Genomic DNA, 23,184 nt, shown 5'->3' with positions numbered 1-23,184 from the left:
GTGAAACAACAATTGATTCTTGTAGGACCCATGTCCTAGTAAGTCACGGATGAAGTGTGCAGAGACAAATTAGTACCAACTCTTGCACACTAGCTGACTTGAGTTGGCTGCTGCTTACGTAATTGTAGAATCAACTAATTAACGCGTAATTTATGCACAACACTTACATTCTACTAATAAATTTAACACTTATTACCTCAATTATTTTGACTAACAATTAATTAACAAACCACCTATTACATCACAATTCACATCAGAGTGCAAATTTGCTCACCACTTTATTTAGAAACTGGCATGTATCTCTAAAATAACTCTAATTAATAATTTTAAATTAATAAATTTTTATATAATAATGAAGTAAGAGAAAATCTCTTTCTTTCAAACTTAATCTTTCTCAATTCTCACACTCTCTCTCCCCTTTATTTTTATTTTTATTTGTCCTTTTTTTAATAAATTTTTTATTTTATTTCTTGTTTGACACCCTCTGCCTTTTCAACTTTCATCTTCCTTAGTAAAAACAAGTTTAGTCATCTATCATATTCCCTTCTAGTTTATTTGTTGCTACTGAGTACAAATTTCATTGGTGGGCTGTTGCTATCTTCCTTATTTTCCATGAAGATTGTGGCAGCTTCTTCCTGGTAATATGCACAAAAATATAATAAATATATTAAATCCGGAAATTTCCTAACAATACAATCAAGCTCAAGAATATATCAATTTGATATAGGTTGATAGTATGGGACCTATCTATTGCCATATATGTTGACAAAAATAGGCAACTTGTAATTTTGTACTTTGGCTTTGATTTTGGACGTGTAATGTCTCCAGAGTTGCTGCACAAGTTTATGTAGAACATGGTTTATATTGGGCGACAAAACTCATTATGATCATCTTGATCATTTTCATGGTTTCTTGCGGCTGTATACATCAATTTTTTTTTTTTAATTGGGCTAACGATTAAAGAATTATAATAAATAGTAAAGATTGAAAAAGTAATGGTCATGGGTTCTATCCAGAAAAGCCATAAAAGAACTCAAAAGAAAGAAAATTAAGCCTTATCGGTTGCTCAAAAAGAAAAATCGTACCTATATAATTATTATATAATGGAAGATAGCAGCAGCCCACCAATGAAATTTGTACTCAGTAGCAACAAATAAACTAGAAGGGAACAGGGTAGACGACCAAGCTTGTTTTTACTAAAAAAGATAAAAGTTGAAAAGACATAGGGTGTCAAACAAGAAATAAAATAAAATATTTACTAAAAAAAAGGAAAGATAATAATAAAGGGGAGAGAGAGCGTGAGAATTGAAAAATGGTAAGTTTAGAAGAAAGAGATTTTCTCTCACCTCATTATTATATCAAAATTTATTAAGGACAATATTTAGGTCGCCCCCTGGGGGTACCCCCAAGGTCACCCTACCCCCCGAAATTATGATTTCAGTAATGCCGATGCATGATCGGAAACGTTCACTTTTTAGATAACCAATTAAAGATCATCTCTGCAAAAAATCAAATCAATCGGAAATCATTTGGTTATATAACTGCTGTCAATTAAGTAGAAAAAATCAATGGTTTCCGATTAAAAAGTGATTTTTTTACCAAACCATTGATTTTTTCTATTTAATCGACTACAGTTATATAACCAAACGATTTTCAATTGAGTTGATTTTTTTTAGAGATAATCTATAATAGGTAATCTTAAAAATGAACGATTCTGATCATGTGCCGGCATTACCGAAATTGCGATTTTGGAAAGTGAGGTGATCTTGAGGTACCCCAGGGGGTGACCCAAGTACTATCTATTTATTAATTCAAAATTGTTAATTAGCGTTATTTTAGAAGATACATGTCAGTTTATGAATAAAGTTGATGAGCAAATTTGCACTCATTCACATCACGTGGAGGGATGAATATAGAGAGTTAAAATTAGTGAGAAGACCAACTAGTAAACTTGGAAGACGTCCCAAGTTTAAATTCCTTCAAGATTAAAGAAAAATAATTAGTGGTTAGAGTGACCCCAGTAATAAAAATTTAGGTTCATAACCTTCATAATTCTATAATGTATACCCAAAAAAAACTAAAGTAGACGTCTCGTTACTTATCTCATAACTATAATTTTTATGTGAGCAAATAACGCTTCAAAAGAAAGGCTAAACACCATCAAACTAACATAGGGGGCATAAATTGAAAGACAAACCCCACGTTAGAGTGTAATTATAGAGGGGTGAAGTCCACTGGACACATCTTCAAGAGAGCTAGCCTAGCCACCATGTCAGCAGCTTGATTGGCTTTTCGAGCAACCCAGCTCCAGTGAACCCCACTTATAGGTTATATTTAAAGGAATTCATTGAAGACGTACATATTTGCGCGAGTCTTGCTATATCTATCTTGTTCCAGAGCATAATAATGATGTCACGGACATTCAAGCAATTCTTCCTCACTGCACTGCTTGCTGGTTTTTCTCTTAATTTTATGCTCCTACTTCATGCCCAGAATGATGAATCAGGTATTTATGAACATCGATCTGCACTGTACTATTATAATAATATTCTTTATTTTGTTCAACATCTTAATTATGATATATATGTCCAATTAACTAATTAAGAATATATATAGTCAACTGATTTTTTTAACATCATATATATACATGTTATATAATTATTCTCAAGAGCTATTAATGGAACTTTTTTTTCTTGTGATTTTATACCTATGATAATATATGTATGTGCATGTCTGCAGGCTACATTAGCATAGATTGCGGCCTAGCGGGCAGATCTAGCTACAGAGAAGACGTAACAGCCATCAACTTTGTTTCAGACGCCAACGTTATAGACACTGGTGAAAATAAGTTGTTACTGTATGATAACAGAGATACAAAGCAAGAGCCGTACTGGTCTCTTAGGAGCTTCCCTCAAGGACTCAGGAACTGTGCTTCAAAATAAATGTTACAAGTGGCACTAGATATTTGATCCGTGCAAGTTTCTTTTACAAAGGCGAAAACCAAGTACCGGACTATTTCCAACTATATCTCGGACCCAATTTGTGGCATTCAGTAGTGAAGTCTGAAAATGGCTCCATTTCCTCAATTTGTGGGATTCATGCACAACACAGAAATTTTGCATTATTGCATTCCACCCATAAATTTAACACGCTTATTACCTCAATTATTATGACTAACAATTAATTAACAAACCAACTATTACATAACAATTCACATATATATATATATATATCACGTGGAGGGATGAATATAAGAGTTAAAATTAGTGAGAAGATCGACCAAAGAAAAAATATAAGGAGATAAACTTGGAAGACGTCCCAAATTTGAATCCCCTCAAGATCAAAGAAAAAACAATTAGTGGTTAGAGTGACCCTAGTAATAAAAATATGAGTTCATGACCTTCATAATTCTACAATATAGAAACTAGCTAGAGTGGACGTCTTGTTACTTGTCTCATAGTTATAATTTTCATGTGAGCAGATAACGCTTCAAAAAAGAGATTAAACACGGTCAAATTAACGGAGAACATAAATTGAAAGACGGACCCCATGTTAGGGTGTAATTATAGAGTTTTGAAGATCATGGTGCAAAGTGAAAAACAATTCAAAAATAAATGGAGCAATTTTCAAGGTCAAAATACGACCCATATTTCTTACCCAAAAAAAAATGACCCAAATTTAAATGGAGCAACGTGTAATTAACACCAAAAACTTCAACTTTTAGAAAGGACCATGTATGGTTCACTAGCTTATAGAGTTATAGGTTATATATAAATGAATTCATTGATCGAAGACATGCATATTTGCGCGAGTCTTGCTGTCTAGCTTGTTCCAGAGCAAATAATGATGTCACAGACATTCAAGCAATTCTTCCTCACTGCACTGCTTGCTGGTTTTGCTCTTAATTCTATGCTCCTACTTCATGCCCAGAATAATCAATCAGGTATATATATATATATATATATATGAACATCCGCACTGCACTATTATAAAAATTTTCTTTATTTTGTTCAACATATTGGGATTATATATGTCTAATTAAGAATATATATATATATATATATATTTGTCAACTGATTTTTTTAACTTCATATACATATATAATTATTCTCAAGAGCTATTAATGGCACTTTTTTTTTTTTTTTCTTCTGATTGATTTTATACCTATGATATATAATATATGTCTGTGCATGTCTGCAGGCTTCATTAGCATAGATTGCGGCCTAGCAGACAGATCTAGCTACAGTGAAGTGGTAACAGGCATCAACTTTGTTTCAGACGCCAACTTTATAGACACTGGTGAAAATAAGTTGCTACCATATAAATACAGAAATACAAAGAAAAAGCCGTACGGGTCTCTTAGGAGCTTCCCTCAAGGACTCAGGAACTGCTACAAAATAAATGTTACAAGTGGCACCAGATATTTGATCCGAGCAAGTTTCTTTTACCCAGGCGAAAACGAAGTACCCGAATATTTCGAACTACATCTTGGACCCAATTTGTGGGATTCAGTGAAGTCTGTATATGACTCCATTGACACAAACATGGAGCTCATACATGTCCCTCTGCGAAGCTACATACATGTTTGTTTGGTTAAGACAGGCTCTGGGGTTCCATTTGTATCAACAATTGAACTTAGACCCTTACCTAATGACACGTACGTAACACAACGAAACGAGTCCTTGGCACGTGTCTCACGCTACGACACGGGTGTAAATGATAGCGGCTTTGCATACAGGTAATTAAGTACTCATTGTTTCGAGTAGTCGGCCAATTGATTTTGGGTTAGATTGGATGTTCTAATTCTAACACAATTGACCTCATTTGATATAATGGATATGATTGGATATGATAGATTGAAAGGTGTATTCATCCTATCTAATCTTATCATATGCACCAAACGAGGCCAATAAGTTACAGTAGGTACGTCCCTGAACTTTTGATATAGATATATACTGATTATAATTAAATGTCTTTGTGTTAATTAATCAATTCAGGTACCCAAATGATATTCATGATCGCTTATGGCGTTACTATAGTAATAACCAGAAAGATTGGACACAGTTGAATACCTCATACAGCGTCTATGACAATTCTAATTTCCAACTGCCAGCTGATGTTATGAGAAGTGCTGCCACCCCAAAAAATCCAACTGATAATTCCTTGGTTATTACTTTCTGGCCGCCTGAGGGTGCTGATAGAGAGACCGAATATTATTATTACATGCACTTTGCAGAAGTTGAAAAGCTCCAACACAACCAGTCCAGAATTCTCTATGTTAGTAGAGATGGAGTGCGCACTGATGGCCCGTTTGTTCCTGATTACTTGTCCACATATATTGTTTGCAGCGTTAGGCCTTGGACTATTACGGGACAATATGTTAATATTTCTATCACTGCGGCTGACAACTCTACCCTTCCACCCATCCTCAACGCTTTCGAGATTTATATGGCAAAGGAATTCTTAGAATCAGAAACAAACCAACAAGATGGTAAGTAATTACTAATACTATTTAGCCACTATGCAATTAAATATATATGATTGATTTTGATCAATGGGGTTTTCTGTTTGTGTATGACAATATTAATTAATTAGTTGATGCAATCACAAACATCAAGTCAAGTTATAACATTGGAAAAAACTGGCAAGGAGATCCATGTGCCCCTAAAGATTACTCATGGGAAGGTCTAAACTGTAGCTATCATGAAAATGAGCTCCCGAGAATCATTGTCTTGTAAGTATATACATATCACTATCTGATCTTCACAAACTTAATTACTCATGATCATGATATTGATCATTTCAGTATTTTAATTCAAGTACTTATTATATATGCAATCTGCAGGAACTTGTCCTCGAGTGGATTAACAGGGGAGATCCCTCCTTCTGTATTCAAGCTGCCAATGATACAGGCTTTGTAAGCGTGTCTTATTCTCTGTGTCGTCTGTTTGTGTAATTGTGTGTGTCTGTGTGTCTTTGTCTGTGTCGATATTAATGAGTTGATGAGCTGCTCATGATTTCAGGGATTTATCCAACAACAACTTAACAGGACAAATTCCAGACTTCTTGTGTCATTTCCAAAATTTAACTGTCCTGTAAGTTAATATATTATTTGGTTAATTATATTAACTGTCCTGTAAGTTAATTATTTGGTTATACATGCATGATAAGGGGCTAAACTGCAAATGCTAATCAATTAGTTATAAGGCATGGTGACAAACTGCTTTACCTTTGTAGAAACTTGGAGAAAAACAAGTTCACAGGCTCAGTTCCAGAAGGATTGATAGAAAGAAGCAACAATGGTTTGCTAAAATTAAGGTATGCTTTCTATATAAAACCATGACCTCCAAACTTTGTGTTTGACTCACCTTAAAACTCTGTTACAACTAGCTTAGAGTGATTAACTCATTAACACAGATGCCACCACTTTTCTATATCTTCATGAAAATATACAATGGTCAGGTGTTTCCCTACAAACTGGATTGTTGAAAATTTTAGCATTTTCTACAAATATTACAGGGGAATTTATATTATTGGTAACTGTAATTGACCAAAATCTAACTACTGTTGCTATCAACCATTTTGATATCAGTTTATGCGAAAATCCAAATCTATCCGGAAATTTTTCTTGCAAAGAGAAGAAGCACAATTTCGTTGTTCCTGTAGCAGGAATTGCCGGAATTTCAATCGCCGGAATTTCAATCTTGTTATTAGCTGTAGCAGCTATCTGGTGGGGATTGAAAAGGAAAAGACAACATGAACATGGTATGACTTCCAAACAACATGAATAGTAATAATTTCTTAAGTATGTGCTCATTAAACACCTAATGATCTTAGGAGAAAACACAACAACGACAGATTTCATACTAATAACGTATAATATATAATCACTTGTAATGAAGCAAAAGCCACCTTCGGGTCCAAGTCAACAAAACGACAGTTTACATACTCTGAGATACTCAAGATGACCAACAACATGGAGAGAACTCTTGGAAAAGGTGGATTTGGAACAGTTTATCATGGCTGCATAGACAAAACTGAAGTAGCTGTCAAGATGCTTTCACCATCTTCAATTCAAGGGTTTCAACAATTTCATGCTGAGGCAAGTATGTCAAAATAAACTAATGCAATGTTTCTGAGGTCAGTCATATATATATATATAAAGTTATAAACTAAGAAGTTGTGCTCGTCACCTCTTAAATTACAGGTTGATCTTCTTACGAGAGTGCATCATATATACTTGACAAGCCTCGTAGGATATTGTAATGACAAAACCCATAAAGGACTCGTGTACGAGTACATGGCCAAGGGAAACTTGCATGAATATCTTTCAGGTTTGGCTGCAAATGAAATTACACAGTAGCAAAGTTCTCTATTTCTTAGTACTTCTAAATTGTTGGGAGGGCTAATAAATTATCAGAAACTATTTTATTTTTTTATGGATGTAGATAGCAGCTCAAATGTCTTGGCTTGGGAAGGTAGACTTCAAATAGCAAAAGAAGCTGCACAAGGTCAGTGACCAAATGATTCTCGTAATTCTTTTTCTTTGTGAATTCTTGATCTTTTTTTAGTGATGTTCGAATTTTGAAATGCAGGATTGGAGTATCTGCACTATGGTTGTAAGCCACCTATAATCCACAGGGATGTGAAATCAACAAACATCTTGCTGAATGAAAATTTCCAAGCCAAACTATCTGATTTTGGCCTATCCAGAATTTTCCCTACACATGATGGGACTCATATATCAACAGGTGTTGCTGGCACTCCTGGCTACCTTGCCCCTGAGTAAGTACTTTTGGTTTTAGATTAATTGAGTAATGCTATAAATTAATACCAAAACAAATGCCAACTAACTTGGCAGCTACCGTTTCATTTTCTCATATTTGAGCTCATTCCGGAACTTATTTACTTTAACAAGGTTTTACTATGATCGATCGTGTCAGACCAAAAACATTAAGTTACTATGATCCTGTGACCAGCCTGCCACATCGTCTAGTGATCACTAAAATTTGGGAAACTTTTCTGTGCCTCTAGTATTATTTTTTTTACTTTACCCATCTTTAGTTTTACTATTTGAAGCAAACTTAAATTAAATAAAGCAACAAGAAGAATGAAGAAAGAAACTATAAAAGGAGGTTTTAGCAAAATATATCCTTTCTCAGAAGATTTGAGTTGAGTTGCATATATGTTTGGGTTTGAAGGTACGGCAGATCAAACAGGTTAAATGAGAAAAGTGATGTTTATAGTTTTGGGATTGTCCTGTTGGAGATTATCACAAGTCAACCTGTTTTTTCGAAGACAAACGAGAGAATTCACATTAGTGAATGGGTTGGTTCCAAGCTTCAAAAAGGAGACATCTATAGTATTGTTGACCCGATGTTAGAGAGAAATTTCAATGTTAACTCCGCCTGGGAAGCTGTGGAACTAGCAATGGCATGTGTATCTACAAATGCCACTGAAAGGCCAATCATGAGTGAGGTGGTGGTGGGACTGAAGGAGTGTTTGGCAAAAGAGCAGGCTCGAACAAACAAGAGCCATGAAACTGAATTAGGAAATTCCATTGAGGTGATGCCAAACAATTCAATCGCTATGCTAACTCCGTCGGTTAGATAGTAGTGTACTTATCTTGATAAAATAATGCATGGGAATTGGGATGTATTATTTCAATCCTGCAGGTTTTGTGGTCTTCAATCTCAAATTCTCAATATACGTTCTGCCAGCTTGTAATTGAAACTGTATTATGTATGGCTTTGCCAACAACATCCGAATTCACAGACCATTGAAGGTTGTTCATTACTATACAGATAACAGTTTTTGTTCTAGAAATATTATCACTCCTTCAATTTCTCAAAAGGGGTCAGAAACAGGCTTTTTGTACATTATAATTACTTTTCATGCTCTTGACAAAAGCAGCAGCAGAGTGTTAGCTCATATATAGAATGATGTACTAGGGTCTGAGCTCAATTCCTAATAGATCACAAGAGAATTAATGATCAAAGTGTTCCAATCAAATTGGCAATCTTACCCTTCTTGGTTATGTGTATCATAATAACTCAAAAGAAAAAAGAAATCGTAGTATGCTGCCTTTTCTGAATTTTTTGGTTAAAGCTCAAAGCACTATTTTTTAATAAAAATAATAATAATAAGTAGCAAGCTTATCCGCTGCAGAGGTTACCTTCTGAAAATTATAGAAGTTAATTGCATATATCCATGTAAGGGTTGTGACGACTGGGATTGAGCACTTGGCCGATAAACAGCTCGGTTCCAGTAATTTCTTCATAGATGACAAACAAGAAAGGGTGATCAGCCACAAAGTCGACTTGTGCTTTGATATCATTACCAACCACAAAGTCTATCTTGCTCTCCTTGCGAGTAACATCACAAGCTTCTGTCATAGTCACAGCTGCAGCTTTTGTGCCATCTTTATTAACTTCAATGAAGGATTTATGGACTAGTTTGGAAACATGTAGTCCCTCTCCCTCTGAACCCTGATCCGCTAATTCACAAGTAATACCTTCAGGCAATGTGAAAAGTCCAGCAGCACTAATACTATTGACAACTTCCTCCTTAGCTTCAAAGGAGTCAGAAGAAAGCTTAACCTCTGGAATTAACAATTGATCCACTTTAACTTTCTTGTTTGGAAGATGACGTTTTAGGAAGCCGGGTTCACAGCAAACTCTCTCAAGCAAAGCAGGCAGATCACCATGTTTTGAATCTGGAAGAAACAAGCACATGGAGAAACTCCGCCTGTCTAGACCGCCTCGATTGTAAAAAAGCCTCAACACTTTGAACCCTTCAAAGACACTTAGAAAGTGATGGTTGTCATTGCTGGTGGTCATGAACTTTGCCTCAACTGTTTTCCCATTGGAGAGGTGGAATACATAGTCTTTTGTTACTGAATCAAACTCTTGCTCCCAATGTCCATCAAAGTGTAATGAATTTGCAAGGATGAGGCTGGTTATGATGTTAACTGAGCCAGGAGGAAGGAACTGTTTGATTCGATCACTAGTCTTCTCTTGGGCCCATGAATTCACTTGAGTTCTCGCATTGTCAGCATCAATCTCGAAATCAAATTGGTAATTCATAGAGGCCTTGCAAGTTGAAGTAGTCATGTCCATTAGTTTTTCGAAACAAGGCTTCATGACCCAGGAAGACTCGTCGACCCATAAGCCATTGGAAAAAGTCAAGCTGGGGTAGGAGGACCAGGAGTCGGAGGGTTTGGGGTTGAGGAAAGAGAGCAACTGCACCAGGTAGCGACTCTTTGACTCGGACCCAGCCGCGGCTAGAAGGCTCAGCACCACCTTGATCGACAGCGGTGAGTACACCATGTTCTTGTGTTTGCCTTGATCAGTCAACTGCTTCATGATTCGCAGCATGGCGGTGTGGGTTTCGTTGTCCACTGTATTTGCTGTTGTTGTTGTTGCTGTGTTTGGGACCGCAGAGGTGCTCAGACTACTTTTGGGGATGAAGGGAAAAAGGTTGTGAATGTTGTTGTTGGTGTGCTTGTGAAGGGAGCTGAAACGAGAAGGGGGTTGGGGCAGAGGCCGTACCTTGAAGAAGGAAGATAGTGTTTGGCTTCCTGCACGTCGAATTGCCATCAGAGACGCCATTAGCTAAAACCCTCAACTGCCTCGTAGTCTCCTTTGCTGCATTCTTCTGTAAAGCCTTGGCCTTTTTTTGGGAAAAAGAAGACTTGCCGCACAAGGATTCCTATCTGTTTCTTGTACGTTTTCTTGCTCTGCACTTCTTTTTTTGTGCAAGATATTGTAAAACAATAAAAACCAAGACAAGTGGATTATTACATTGGGCCAATTTTTTTGGGAAATATTTTTCATAATTAAAACATTATCATTCCATTATTCAATTCATTTTATTGTTGAATTGATCTTTTCTTTGGGTGATACTTGTAAGTTTCTTGTGTACAAATTCTCTCTCTCTCTCTCTCTCTCTCTCTCTCTCTCTCTCTCTCTCTCTCTCTCTCTCTCTCTCTCTCTCTCTCTCTCTATTAGTGGTCCACTAGTATTGATTGTTGTCAATGGCATGAATTTTCATCTTGAATGTGTATTGCTAGTTGATTCCTTTTACCATACAACAGAGATTTTTCACTAATTATGTCACTTGTATGATGTGCATTTCAATGATATACAAATATGTGTCTAATTCAAGTAAAGTTTACATTTTTTAAAGTAATCGTGCACATGGCGCCATAATACTAGAGGGTCATATCATACACATAATCAAGCAACCCTGTTTAATAATTAGTCCAACCTTGTCTCTCTCTTATACAACCAAATCCAACCGTGGTTATTAGTCCATTCTCAAAGGGGGAAAAGTGAACTCTCACTCAAAGACTAAAAGAGTACGTGTGGAATTGTATGGTAGAATTGTTTTTTGCTGGCTATTGATCGCAAGCTGCGCACACAGTATCAAATGGGCACAAAATCATGCATGTTGATAAAGGACTGGAATGAATGGACTGGTGGTGCTGAAAATTATTTGAAAACGCTCACGTTATATGCAAAATTGTTTATTCCTAGTTTAAAAGAACTTGCTCTTTATCGGATGGTCATCGGCCGAAATAAGGAAATTTCTTGGTAAATGGATCGGAATTGATTTCTTAGGAAAGGAAAAGTAAATCAAGAATTATCTTTTTATTTTTATTACCATGTTTGATTTGTGCAGAAATAGAAAATACAAATTATTCAGTTTTACAATTATATCATCTATTAAATATATAATGTGAAGAATTTGTTTTGGATAAAATTGGTATTATCAAATATTAAAACGGCTATAATTGTCTATAAAAAGTGTAATAAATGCTTTCCTAAGAAGATTATTAACAAAACCCAAGCTGAGAGGAGGGATTCATTGCGCTCATTGCGCCCCCCACCACAAAACCACCTTGGGGTGCATCAGATTTCTATGAACAGAAAACCATTTCTTATGCATGCATTTACCAAACATGGGAATAAAATTATTTTCTCATTCTCACTTTTCCAAAACTTGAACCCTATAGGTCTTGTCTGGGACACCAGAATAGAGTGGACTAATATAATAGATTTTGACAATAATCCAAGACCTCAGGTAAAGGTGGTCTGAAAAAGAAAAAACGTAGTTCCTCACTGAAATTACAATAACTAATGAAACTAACAACCAATCTTGAGAATAACAAAGATGATCAGCACATATCTAAAGCCAAAATCATATGCTGATTTTGTGCATGGAACCCATGAGAGAAGATTTGAGAAGGCGTCATCTCAGATTCTCCGGGCATTTTTACATATTAAGTCATCAAGGAAACATAATATTATCCTTTCTACTCACTTTCTTCATCACTTTCCTCTAAGTTTAAATGATTCATATTCTTTTCAAGTGGTGGAAGCCCATCGTCAGAATCATAAGAGCCCTCATCTTCACTGCGAGAAGACACGTCTGCACCTGTAGCAGAAAAAAGAAAAAAATATGTTGAGATTAGCATACCTTTTCTCAAGTCTTAACAAAGATGGTATTCAACGAAATGTTATTGCTCATTTCATAACACATATATGAGATGAGAAACTATGGAAGGAATACACTAGGACACAGATGAACAAAAAACACATGATCTGACCCCCCAAAGTTAAGCAAAGGAATAAATTAAAGCCTTGGTAAAAATTGATACAGGAATAAACAAGATTGACTACACTGTAATCTACAATTACTTGTAGGACAAAAAAGACATTGAAGTAAATTTTTACCATGAGTCAGTCGTAACCAGAGTGAGATTAATTAAACAGAGGAGCAAATGCATCTTACTAGATTTTGTGAGTCTTGTGAATATATGTGCCATAAAAAAAGGCAGGACCTTTCATGATGTTTTCAACCAAACACCAGCCTGATGTTAAGATGGAAGAGCTGATGAACAGCAGGACAACCACAGGAGCAAAAATAGAAGAATCCATGAAAAGTGTAAAGGATGCAAAAGAAATGCACCCTGACATTCTCAAGCAGAGGACAGATATTTGATGGGTTACAAGTTTGACATACAGTTAGTAAGTTTCACCAATGGTGACAAAGACAGACAAAATCAACAATTTTCACTTCAAACTTCAAAATGTACATTAATGATGCAGATCAATGCCTTGTATTGTAAAGAGTTTCTCTAGATAAAATTAGAAAGTGACAGATACCTTCTACTTCTTTAGGAACCTCTGGAACTCGACTATTTTGTGAAAGCCAAGCATTTTGGACTGAAATAATATCAGCACTGTTTTCACATTTAGAGTAAGCCTTAAGAAGTTCCCTGCATTGGTTAGAAGGGCCACGGTCGAAACAGTGTTAGAGATATAAACTTCATGTACATTTGTATAGCTATATATACATTGAAAGTAATCTCAATCTCCCATGGGAAAGAATTTGGAGAGCAAAATGTAGTTTTCTTGACATTTTGCCCTCCAAATTCTTTGGAAGTAGAATGCCAGAGATCCAGAACCAAATTGAGATGACATGAGGATGTTAATGAACTTTAAACAGTTGGATAGAGGAGTATTTCTGTCACCCAATCTAATTAGAAAACGTTAGTTGATCTAGATATATTGTAGCTCTCTTTTTTTTTTTTTTTTTCTAAATTTTGACTTCAGCCATAAATGACATTTGCTTTCTAAATATTATATAACCATCTGCAACAGGAGGTGCGAGAGACTGAGCAAACAAATCCAAATTGAATGACAGCCTAAGTCAATCTCAAAGGTCAAGCTAAAAAAGGATATTGATTCAGTCCAGATCAATTTTCTTTACTCAACCATACATTTAAGAAACAATGCTATGCATTTCATCAAAATTTGGACTTCATTTTGTGAAGCTTAAATTTTCTAAGTCCACTATGGCTTCAATTAACATAGCTTGAATCTCTTACCTGGACTATGCCTCTTGACGAACACAGTTCTATATTATGTGAAAGTAAATAAACAATTCAATAAATGAACTGAAAACATACTTGTTGAGAGATAGGAAAGAATGACCCCATTTGAACTTTCCAAGCAACAAATTTGCAGTTTCCTCTTCCCCACTGTAAAATTGTATAAAAGACACATTTAAAAAAATAATATCAACTGAATGTTTGGCAGATAACATAAACTGTTGGCCCAAATATGTTCATTAACAAAGAGGTTGATGGAGATAAGTGATAGCACCCTTTAAAATTCTACAAAAGTATTGGGTGGGGGGGGGGGAAGGCATACAGCCTAAGCCTTGGTTATGTTGGGCCTCCTTGGGATCTTGCACAATTGGGAATTTACTGAAGGTGGGTCTATTTGGTCTACTGCAACAGCCCAAGAGTATTAAGAGTATTTTATACTTTCTTTTATTATAATGGGAAAACCTAGTAGTCATAGAGCGTTAATATCTTTTATTATAGGGTCTTTTATGCTTTTATTGTAATGGAAAAACCTCAAAGTAATAAATCTTCAAATAGCTTTAAAAACCTAACATTACTTTCCAACCAACCCACCCAAAAGGTAGACAACATACAACACCACCATAATACATTTTCCTTTTTTCGTCCACCAAAAGCGCAACGTTTCTCATTAAAAAAAGATTCACAAGGGGCTGAATCACCCAGCTCAATCTTGCCTCCATACAAAGATTGTGCCATGATCTAAATGCAACTGAATAATAGAGGAATAAGTGATCAAACTCACTCTTTACACATAGAACGCCATAAGGTGATAAAAACACATTAGGTTTCCTTCTTTGAAGTTTGAATATTGTCACTAGTACTAACCCTTCCATGAGATTACCAAGCAAGCATTTACCCTACAAGGTACAAATTCTACCCAATGTTAATGCTAGGTTGAGCACTTAAGTTCTTTGAACACTTTTAGGCGAAAAAGTTCAAATGATGTTGTTTCATTTAGGCTTAAAAAGTTATAATAATGTTGTTTCATTTGGTTTTTCTAGCCTACATGCTTACTGTAGTGCCACTAACTTTCCCAATAAGACTAGAAAGTTTAGAGTTATTTAATGGTCTCATTTCCACTTATATCAGATTGCGCCATGCGAGAAACCAAGCAGGTTATTTTATTGGTCCAATCTTGTTTCTCATGTAAAGTGATATCAACCACTTATCCTAAATATGATAAATTATCAGATAAGAAATTCACAATGGAAGCCTGCAGAAAGGATGTGCAATGCTATATGTGTCACATTGATGGCACTCCAGCAATGCAAACTGGACCAATACCCCTCTGTATAAGCAATGAGAGATTGCGCTAGTGTATAAGATCCCAAAGGTATCAGCAACAAACAAAAAGGGGAAACTCTGCAAGGTAAGGGGGAGAGGTTTTAGTACCATATGATTAAAGCTGCAGATAATGCCTCCACACAAGATAGTTGGCATGGTCGACCATAATTTACTGGATTTGCTGCTACAAGCCAAGGCACTGCAATATTAAGCGATTTGTCAATTTTAAAGAGCTGACAAGCAGAAAACAATTGAGCACAGAAATTCAACTCCATGCATCCGTAACAAGACCAACAACATAAGTGCAGTGCCATAAAGACATTAATAACATTATATAAAATAAATAATAATAATAATAAGCAGCAGAAGAATTAATATTACTTATAAAATGATAGACAGGGTTTTTTTTTTTTTTTTGGTCAAATTAGACAGGGTTGTTATCACTAGTAGAGAACAGATAAACTTTAATTATCAAATTAGGAATCAGGGATGTTTAAAGTAGATTTTCCAAAACCTTTGAAGTGTATACAGAACAAGTAAAAATAGAAAGTGATATCTGAACAGTTAGTTTTAAGTGTGTAAGGTATATTTGATTGGACTCCGCAGAAGGAAATCTGAGATTAAAGTTTGACCTATATATTTCTAAAATCTATGGAAAGGTACGTGAATTACCCATATGTTGGGAAATTGGTTTTACAATAGTTAAACCCATTGGGAAGGTACCACTTAAGTTTCCAAACAATTGATTTTATGCCAAAAGTTTGGTTTCTTAAGGCTTATTTTAGTTACTCAATTTGACCAAGTATGAGTAGAATCCTCCTAAATTATATAGATCATGGAGAAAGACTTCCATGTAATGGGTGTATACACCATTGTGTCTATCTCTCTCATCATGTGATCTCATCACGTGCTAGATCACATGATGAAAGAGATAGACACAGAGAGTGTATACAAACGTGATAGGTAAGTTCTTTCCATATATCATGACATATGGCTTTGAACATTGAATTTTGAACACGTGACCAGGAATCAGTCAAAAAATAAGGAAAACAGGGGACAAGGAAAGGGCAATTAGGTTAGACACAGATAATGAACCATATTTGCAGTTCTTCAGTCAACATAATTACAGAACTTAATCACAGCACAGAGATATAAAAATTCTATGCCCAGGTAAGCAGATACATTGAAGGCTTCCAAGATACGTGGACATGGATATGACAGAGTAAGGACGCACTTCCGTAAATTGGACACCAAGAATTTACGTGAAAAACCCTCTCATAATGGAAGGAGGAAAACCACAATAAGATGCCAATTTTTTCACTATATACAAGATAATACAAACACTCAAGACATTTCTCAACACCTACTTCTTTCTCTCTTTTCCCCTCATTCTTGAGTTCTTTTTCATCTTACTCTACTGGTTTCCTTCATTTCAAAACCTCTTTCCTCACAACACAGAACTCTACTTCTTATCTTGCAATGTCATACTTCCCTCAGTACACAGAACTCTACTCCTGTGTTTTTATTCTCCTCCTGTCTGAAATTATTTTAGAGTAGAAAGTTTGGTGTAGGTTGATTCTGGAAAATTTTTGTACACTCATAGAACGATTACTGTGACCACCATTTCAGTCTGCTCACTCAGCGTAGAGTTCTGTGTAGACGATGAATTATTGAAGGCAATGAATATTAAGGCTCTCGTCACTCACCTATTAAGTGACAAATGGATAAGAATTCAGATCATAGGGTGGCAGGACTCAGTCATGCTATGATAGGCTTGTACATGTTTGGATATTTATCAACCTGAGTCATGCAGTGGGCTTAAACAAGTTGGTTTGGATCAGTAAGTTTCTAAAGGGGAGTACTTTCTCTGTAGGCTTATGTTCCATATTAGCCAATCCCAAATGAATAAGCCCCCTTTTCTTAGATTTATGACCTCTAGGTTTTATTTCTTAAATACAATGAATATCTTATTTGGTATAAATCTCAAGATACAGCCGATGGAGTTTCAATTACACATGCAGACAAGAATTTAATTGCCACATGTACTACTATAGATTCTTTTCACCTTTCATAACAGCACACGTGAGTACGTGGCAATTAAACACTCATCCAGTTCTGCATTTGAAACCATTTCTTTGGTGTATGAAACATTTATCCGTACGTTCAATGCTTTCATAATCATAATATCTACAGTTCTTTACATTTCAACTTCTATCAAACCAAAAATCAACAGACATATAGACATGTCCATGCTTATAGATATTTTTTAGTAGACATGTTTCTATTGGACACTCCTGGTTGCTTGTGTTAAAACAAAGGCCTGTGCCCAAAAATCATAACTTAAATAAGATACGAGCAAGTTAATTGATTGAAGAATTAAAGTTCATACAGAGTCGAGGAGCAGTGCAACGCAGCTTCACAAACGGTACATCACCCAAGCGTGCCCAGGAGCAATCCACAACAGCTAATCCTTTTCGCTGGATTAAGCTATAATCTTCTCTTGAGACACAAAGCGTCCCAACCGGACTGTGAAAATGGATACACAACAGATTAGAAATGAGTAGAAGAATTCATATATGTTTCTATACACCTTAGATGAACCATGAAGCAAGGGATGTCATTTTAAATGCATAAACTGTTTAATGAAAGGAATAACAGGTGATGCTACAAATTTTAATTAAAAAGATAATAAGAGTCTCTCCTTAAGCTTGGTTCAAACGCAAAATTCTACATTTCAACCAGCATGCCCACCTGCCCTTACCCAAGATCCAGTGCAAATAATTTCTTTAAAAACTAAATTGCTTGCACTCTTTAGAGCTCAATTATTTAGGGTAGACAAGTAGAAGAAGAGTAATTGATCATCCAGCGGAATGCAGCAGGCTATAATGATTGGACATTGCCCGATTCCACCATAAGAAAGGTCAATAGAATTACTCATTTAATTTTAAAATAGAACATATTTATTTTCCCTGTATAATATTCCAGGGCAACCAGATGATGTATACAATATAGTTTTCTTTATGTACCTCAAAACAATGCCTCCAAAACCATTATTCACACGCAACTCCTGCATGAAATTGTACGAATGTCAAAACTAAGGATATTGCACGAGAGAAACCTTTTAATAAACCTAAAATGAGTGTGATCCAGATTTTCCAGCTTAAACTCAAAGTACGATTACTGAATCTTGTTTGTCACAACATGTTTCCACCACCTAAATAATATGTACATTCATCGTGTCATAATTGTAACCAAATACATTCCAGTCACTTTAATAGTTTGATAAACCAAGATAGAGAGGCAATCTTCACACATTTGATGGTGAATATGCTCAAGGTGTGATACTATAGCTACTGCTAGGTTAGAAAAGAATTATCCTCTTTGGAAGCCCCCGACTAATCCCATTGGACCAAATCCAACAATAAGGTCTTTTGGGTCAAAAATGAAAAGCCCATGGTAGTGCAGGAATCAGTGGATACATAAATAATAAATAAGTTTAGGAGTCTAAGAGTTAATGTCAAGTGTTATTAAGAGTCAATTCATTTGTCTAAGAAAGACTCAATGTCTTTAAGTTTTCTAAGAGCATCCTTTTTATAAAAAATAAATAAATAAATTTTATTGAACATTTCATGAAATAGTACAATAGCAGTAGACAAGGAGTCCATTAATAAAAAGAAACATATCTATGTACATAAGAATTAAAGCTATAACAGCGTCAAAATCATTATAGAGCTTGAGAAGATGTAAGGATGGTAATGACACGCTACTTCGTACCAGCTAATTACAACCAACAGGTTCATCTAGAATTCATGGAATTGACACCATGAAGTTTATCTGTTGAGAAAAGTAATGTTAGTTCTAGCTCTAAAACTAGAATTGGAGTGCAATGTTGGACATGTAAAGGTTTTGGACATTTTTCAGCACAATGTCCAAATTGATTGGTGGCTTCTACAGATAAAGATGCTCTTATTGCCTTTTCCACCCCTAAAAAAAGAGGAAAAGAAATTGCCGTGTTAGAAGCTGAACAAGGCAGCGATGGTTACAAGAGTTCTCATAGGGGTGATGAGCGCCAACCTTGTATAGTTTTACATCCTTTTCTAAATATGCAAAAGGAACACGAAAACAAAAACGTAGATGGCGAAGGAGCAACATTATTCAAACAGGTGTTCGATGTAATGATCAACTGTGCACCGTGTCTATAGACAACGGTAGTTGCACTAATGTTATTACTGAAGATGTTCTTCACGAATATGGGTTCCTACTGAGCCTCATCCAAATCCGTACAAAGTGGCATGGGTAAATAACACAAATATCAAAGTCAGTGTTCTTTGGTAGCCTATTCTATTGGAGGGCTCATTGACACAGTAAATGTGATGTGCTACACAAAGAAGTGTGTCACATTTTATTAGGCTGACCTTGATTTGATAGAAAGGTGCAACGGTGTGGCTATAATAATAGATATTCCTTTGAGAATAGGAACAATAAGTTCAAGCTTGTCTCTACAAAGGTTTTGCAGCCCATGAAACTCAAGGGAACAGCTGGCACTTTCCTTCTTGAACACATTGAATATGATGATTCTATTCTTAGTCCAGCTCCAAACTTGACCGGATCAAGTTCTTTCCAGAGGGGAGACATGATGGAATAGTCCTTTGGGCAACCCAAGATAAGCCCATTGGTCAAATCTAACAATATGGCCTTTTGGGTCTAAAATGAAATGCCAACGGTGGTGCAAGAATCAGTTAAAAAATAAATAAATAAATAAGTCTAATAGTTAGTGTCAAGTGTTATTAAGAGTCAATTTATTTGTCTTAGATATACTCAATGTTGTTAAGTTTTCTAAGAGTCTCCTATTATTTATCAGTCTTTGTATTAAATGAGTCTTTTAGTATTAATGACTCTTTGAGGATTTTTTTTTTTTTTTTTTTCTTTTTTTTGGTAAGGGAGTCTTTTAGGATTTTAAAAAATCTTTTAGCCTTTCTAGGAGACAATGAGAGTTATATTTGAAACCTATAAACAAGGCGATCTCTTGTAAATCTCTCTCTTTCAAATGCTTCTGTTTTATGCACAACAACCATAATATCTAAAGATTTCATAACACTAGTGACAATGCCATAAAGTAGCGGATCCAATTGTAAATCAGTCACCTCAAATCAGACATAGAATGAACTTAATTCACCATTAGCAATAATCTTGTAAAGAATCAACTTATGTCTAGGCTAGAGATGGCACTAAAGACCACAAGCCAATAAAGAATTTACGGTTTGAATAAAAAAACAAAGAAAAAACCAGCCAACATCTTATATAGTGGCAATAAAGACCACGAGCCAATTCTTATTTCAATAAAATTTTGAGATCGAAAAAAGAAACGAAACAAAACCAGCCAACATAGAAATTTAAATGTGAACGAGTAATTCTAAAGGAAAACCAAACCAGATACTTGCTTTCAGAAAGCCAAATCTTGAAAGCTTGCGCCCCGTGCACCTTTTTGCATCACATTGGCCAAAATCCTGAATCAACAAAATATTACCAATTGATTTCACGTTCACAAAATAGATTGAAGTTGAGGATGATATTTCAAATATTCATTTCAGACACACAAAGTAATGCCACATGTTTGGAACTTTACCTCAAATAACTAATCGATATAACTCTTTAAGAGATTTATACACCTCCAAATCACAAACTAGAACTGGAAAAAGAAGGGCAGATGAAAACAATCCAATGTCCCTTTCAACCATGAATGTGATAAGATAACTAGTGTGGGAAAACACAGACACAAACACACACCAGTTTCAAGAGGGTGGCTCAATTATTATACAATAGCAACAAAACCGTGACCGATTGCCATTGTGTGGTGCAATTCGTCTTTTAAACCCAACCAAACCAAAATTGAAGTTCAGGAGAACAAATTGTGTAGTGAAGCAACAAGCAAAGAAATGCATACCCACATTGCAAGGTGGATTTTGGGACCCACTGGTTGTTCCTCTTCAGTAGCTGCAAGAACAAAAAAAAAAAAAAAAAAAAAAAACTCATCAGCCACCAAAATTCAAAAGACCCCTACAGCTGCAATTATATTAAACACCTTCTAGCCCACCTACAAAAAATAAAAAATAAAAATTGCAGCTGATGGATTGGCACCTTGAGCAGATGGTAGGGACTCGTTTTCACTGAAAGGAAAAGAAAAAGTTAGACAACAAGAGCAAGAGAAAGACGGCGAAGTTGGAGTAAAAGAAGAAAGACATGGAATTACTGACTGTTCTGGAAGATGGTGATGGGTCCGACTCGATTGGCCGCGATGATGGGGCTTATTGTTCTTGAAGCGCTGCTTGTTGTTGCCCATTTTTGTTTTCTGAAGAAAATGAAGGAGGAACGAATAGTGAGAGTGGTATGGTAATATCATCCCTCTCCCGTGCTGTCCCGTATATCCATTTAACACAAAAATTATATTTTAATTTTTTATCTTAATTTTTATTGTCTTTAAAATTTGATGATGTTCATTTTATGATTTAGTATTGTTATAATATAATATGATGACTTTTAATATATTTTATCTATATTATATTATGTATTTATGTTGATTTGATATATTATTAATAAAAAAAATTAATTTTTAAAAAAATAATAAGAGCTTCATATATTCGAGAAACTTGTTTACCCGACAGGACGAATATAGTATTGGCAAACCTAACCTGAACCCGATCCGTTGTCATCCCTTATTATGTCGACTGAACCGCTTTTACGAAAATTATATTGGTAAGAAAATACTTTTATGCATGCTAAAAAACTTTCATTAATTTTTGGATAAACTACATTTTTATCCTTCATTTTGACCTATATTTGCTATTCATAGTTTAAATTTGTGAATTTGATCATTCTATTTTATATCATTTGTCATCTTAGCACAATTTTGAAATTTTGTAAAAAATACTCATATTTTTAATTTAACGCTAAATTATTCGTTTGTTTTCAAGAAAAATTTTGTTGGAGGATTGAAAGACTATTTTATAGGCTTTCTAAAACTAATTTCAATTTCCAATTTTTGGTTTATTTGCTAGAGAAATTCGTGGTCACAAAATTTTTATTTTTGGGGTTTGAATATTAAGTTTGAGATTTCATTGAATTCTTGTTTGAAAATCAAGTTCAAGGTTACATACACGATTTTTCGGTATTTCATGCATGAGTTAAATTGGAGATTTTAAACAAGTCATTAGTTTCATTGTGAGAAAAAAAATTTAATGTTGGGTGCATAATGTTCTGAGATTGCAAACAACATAAAAATACAAGGACCAAATTTACAAAATTTAAACGACGACAATCAAATGTGATTTCGAGTCAAAACACAATGACCAATAATATAGTTTACCCTTAGTTTTTTTAAAATCACATCTTCTATCAAGTTTGGGTCAAGCATTTGAATTACGAATGCACACTTGCAATGTAATTGCATTGAATATAGCAACATTGTATACTAACAATTAATTAATTTTTTTAGTTATTTAAGGATTAATTGGGTATCCTTTAGTATGATTTATAAGGTTTACAAATTTATGGTGTACAATCAATAGTTTTATTAGAGTTATATAAGTGTAATTGTAATTAGGAACACATAATTTTGTTTGAGAGTTAGAAACTTAAAACGCTCTAGAGGCATGTTTACTAAAATGTAATCAGAATGAGCATGAATTAAAATAATAATGAAATCGGAATGAGCATGAATCATAATGAGAATGAATTGAAAAGAGTATAATAGAATGAGTAGGAATCAAAATTAAAACCAGACATTCTCATTATATATCGTGTTTACTAACTATCATGAATTGGAATGAAAATAAAGTTTTCCCATAAAAGTGTTTACTAAATAGCAAGAATCAAAATCAAAATCTTGTGCAAAACAAATTATGTTTTCCATTAACTAATTTACTAATTCCAATTTTTCAAAATAAAATTATATTTATAGTCTACAA

The 23,184-nt window shown here is 34.9% G+C and overlaps 3 protein-coding genes across 3 annotated transcripts; 1 reads left to right on the top strand and 2 right to left on the bottom strand.

The window, feature by feature from the left end:
- Positions 1–3,761: 3,761 nt before the first annotated feature.
- LOC147283978 (putative LRR receptor-like serine/threonine-protein kinase At1g05700) lies at positions 3,762–8,767 on the top strand. Its single transcript, XM_086243013.1, has 13 exons — positions 3,762–3,943; positions 4,201–4,738; positions 4,998–5,491; positions 5,596–5,734; positions 5,846–5,917; positions 6,024–6,095; positions 6,238–6,318; positions 6,593–6,765; positions 6,903–7,102; positions 7,208–7,334; positions 7,449–7,511; positions 7,596–7,785; positions 8,202–8,767. The coding sequence occupies exons 1-13, from the start codon at positions 3,844–3,846 to the stop codon at positions 8,611–8,613; spliced, it is 2,661 nt and encodes an 886-aa protein (XP_086099139.1). The 5' UTR covers positions 3,762–3,843; the 3' UTR covers positions 8,614–8,767.
- A 427-nt stretch (positions 8,768–9,194) lies between these two features.
- Positions 9,195–10,610, bottom strand: LOC147283977 (serpin-ZX-like). Its single transcript, XM_086245628.1, has one exon. The coding sequence runs from the start codon at positions 10,608–10,610 to the stop codon at positions 9,195–9,197; it is 1,416 nt and encodes a 471-aa protein (XP_086101754.1).
- Positions 10,611–12,001: 1,391 nt separating this feature from the next.
- LOC147283976 (RNase L inhibitor protein-like protein) lies at positions 12,002–21,598 on the bottom strand. Its single transcript, XM_086245338.1, has 10 exons — positions 21,475–21,598; positions 21,359–21,387; positions 21,165–21,214; positions 20,662–20,727; positions 18,247–18,287; positions 17,610–17,746; positions 15,329–15,419; positions 13,976–14,047; positions 13,170–13,282; positions 12,002–12,438 (listed from the first exon to the last, which is right to left on the bottom strand). The coding sequence occupies exons 1-10, from the start codon at positions 21,558–21,560 to the stop codon at positions 12,317–12,319; spliced, it is 807 nt and encodes a 268-aa protein (XP_086101464.1). The 5' UTR covers positions 21,561–21,598; the 3' UTR covers positions 12,002–12,316.
- Between the last annotated feature and the right edge of the window lie 1,586 nt (positions 21,599–23,184).

This window comes from Dryas octopetala, chromosome 5 (assembly GCF_963921425.1).
Source record: "Dryas octopetala chromosome 5, drDryOcto1.1, whole genome shotgun sequence".
Taxonomy (NCBI): domain Eukaryota; kingdom Viridiplantae; phylum Streptophyta; class Magnoliopsida; order Rosales; family Rosaceae; genus Dryas; species Dryas octopetala.
This window is presented reverse-complemented; position numbering and strand designations above follow the sequence as displayed.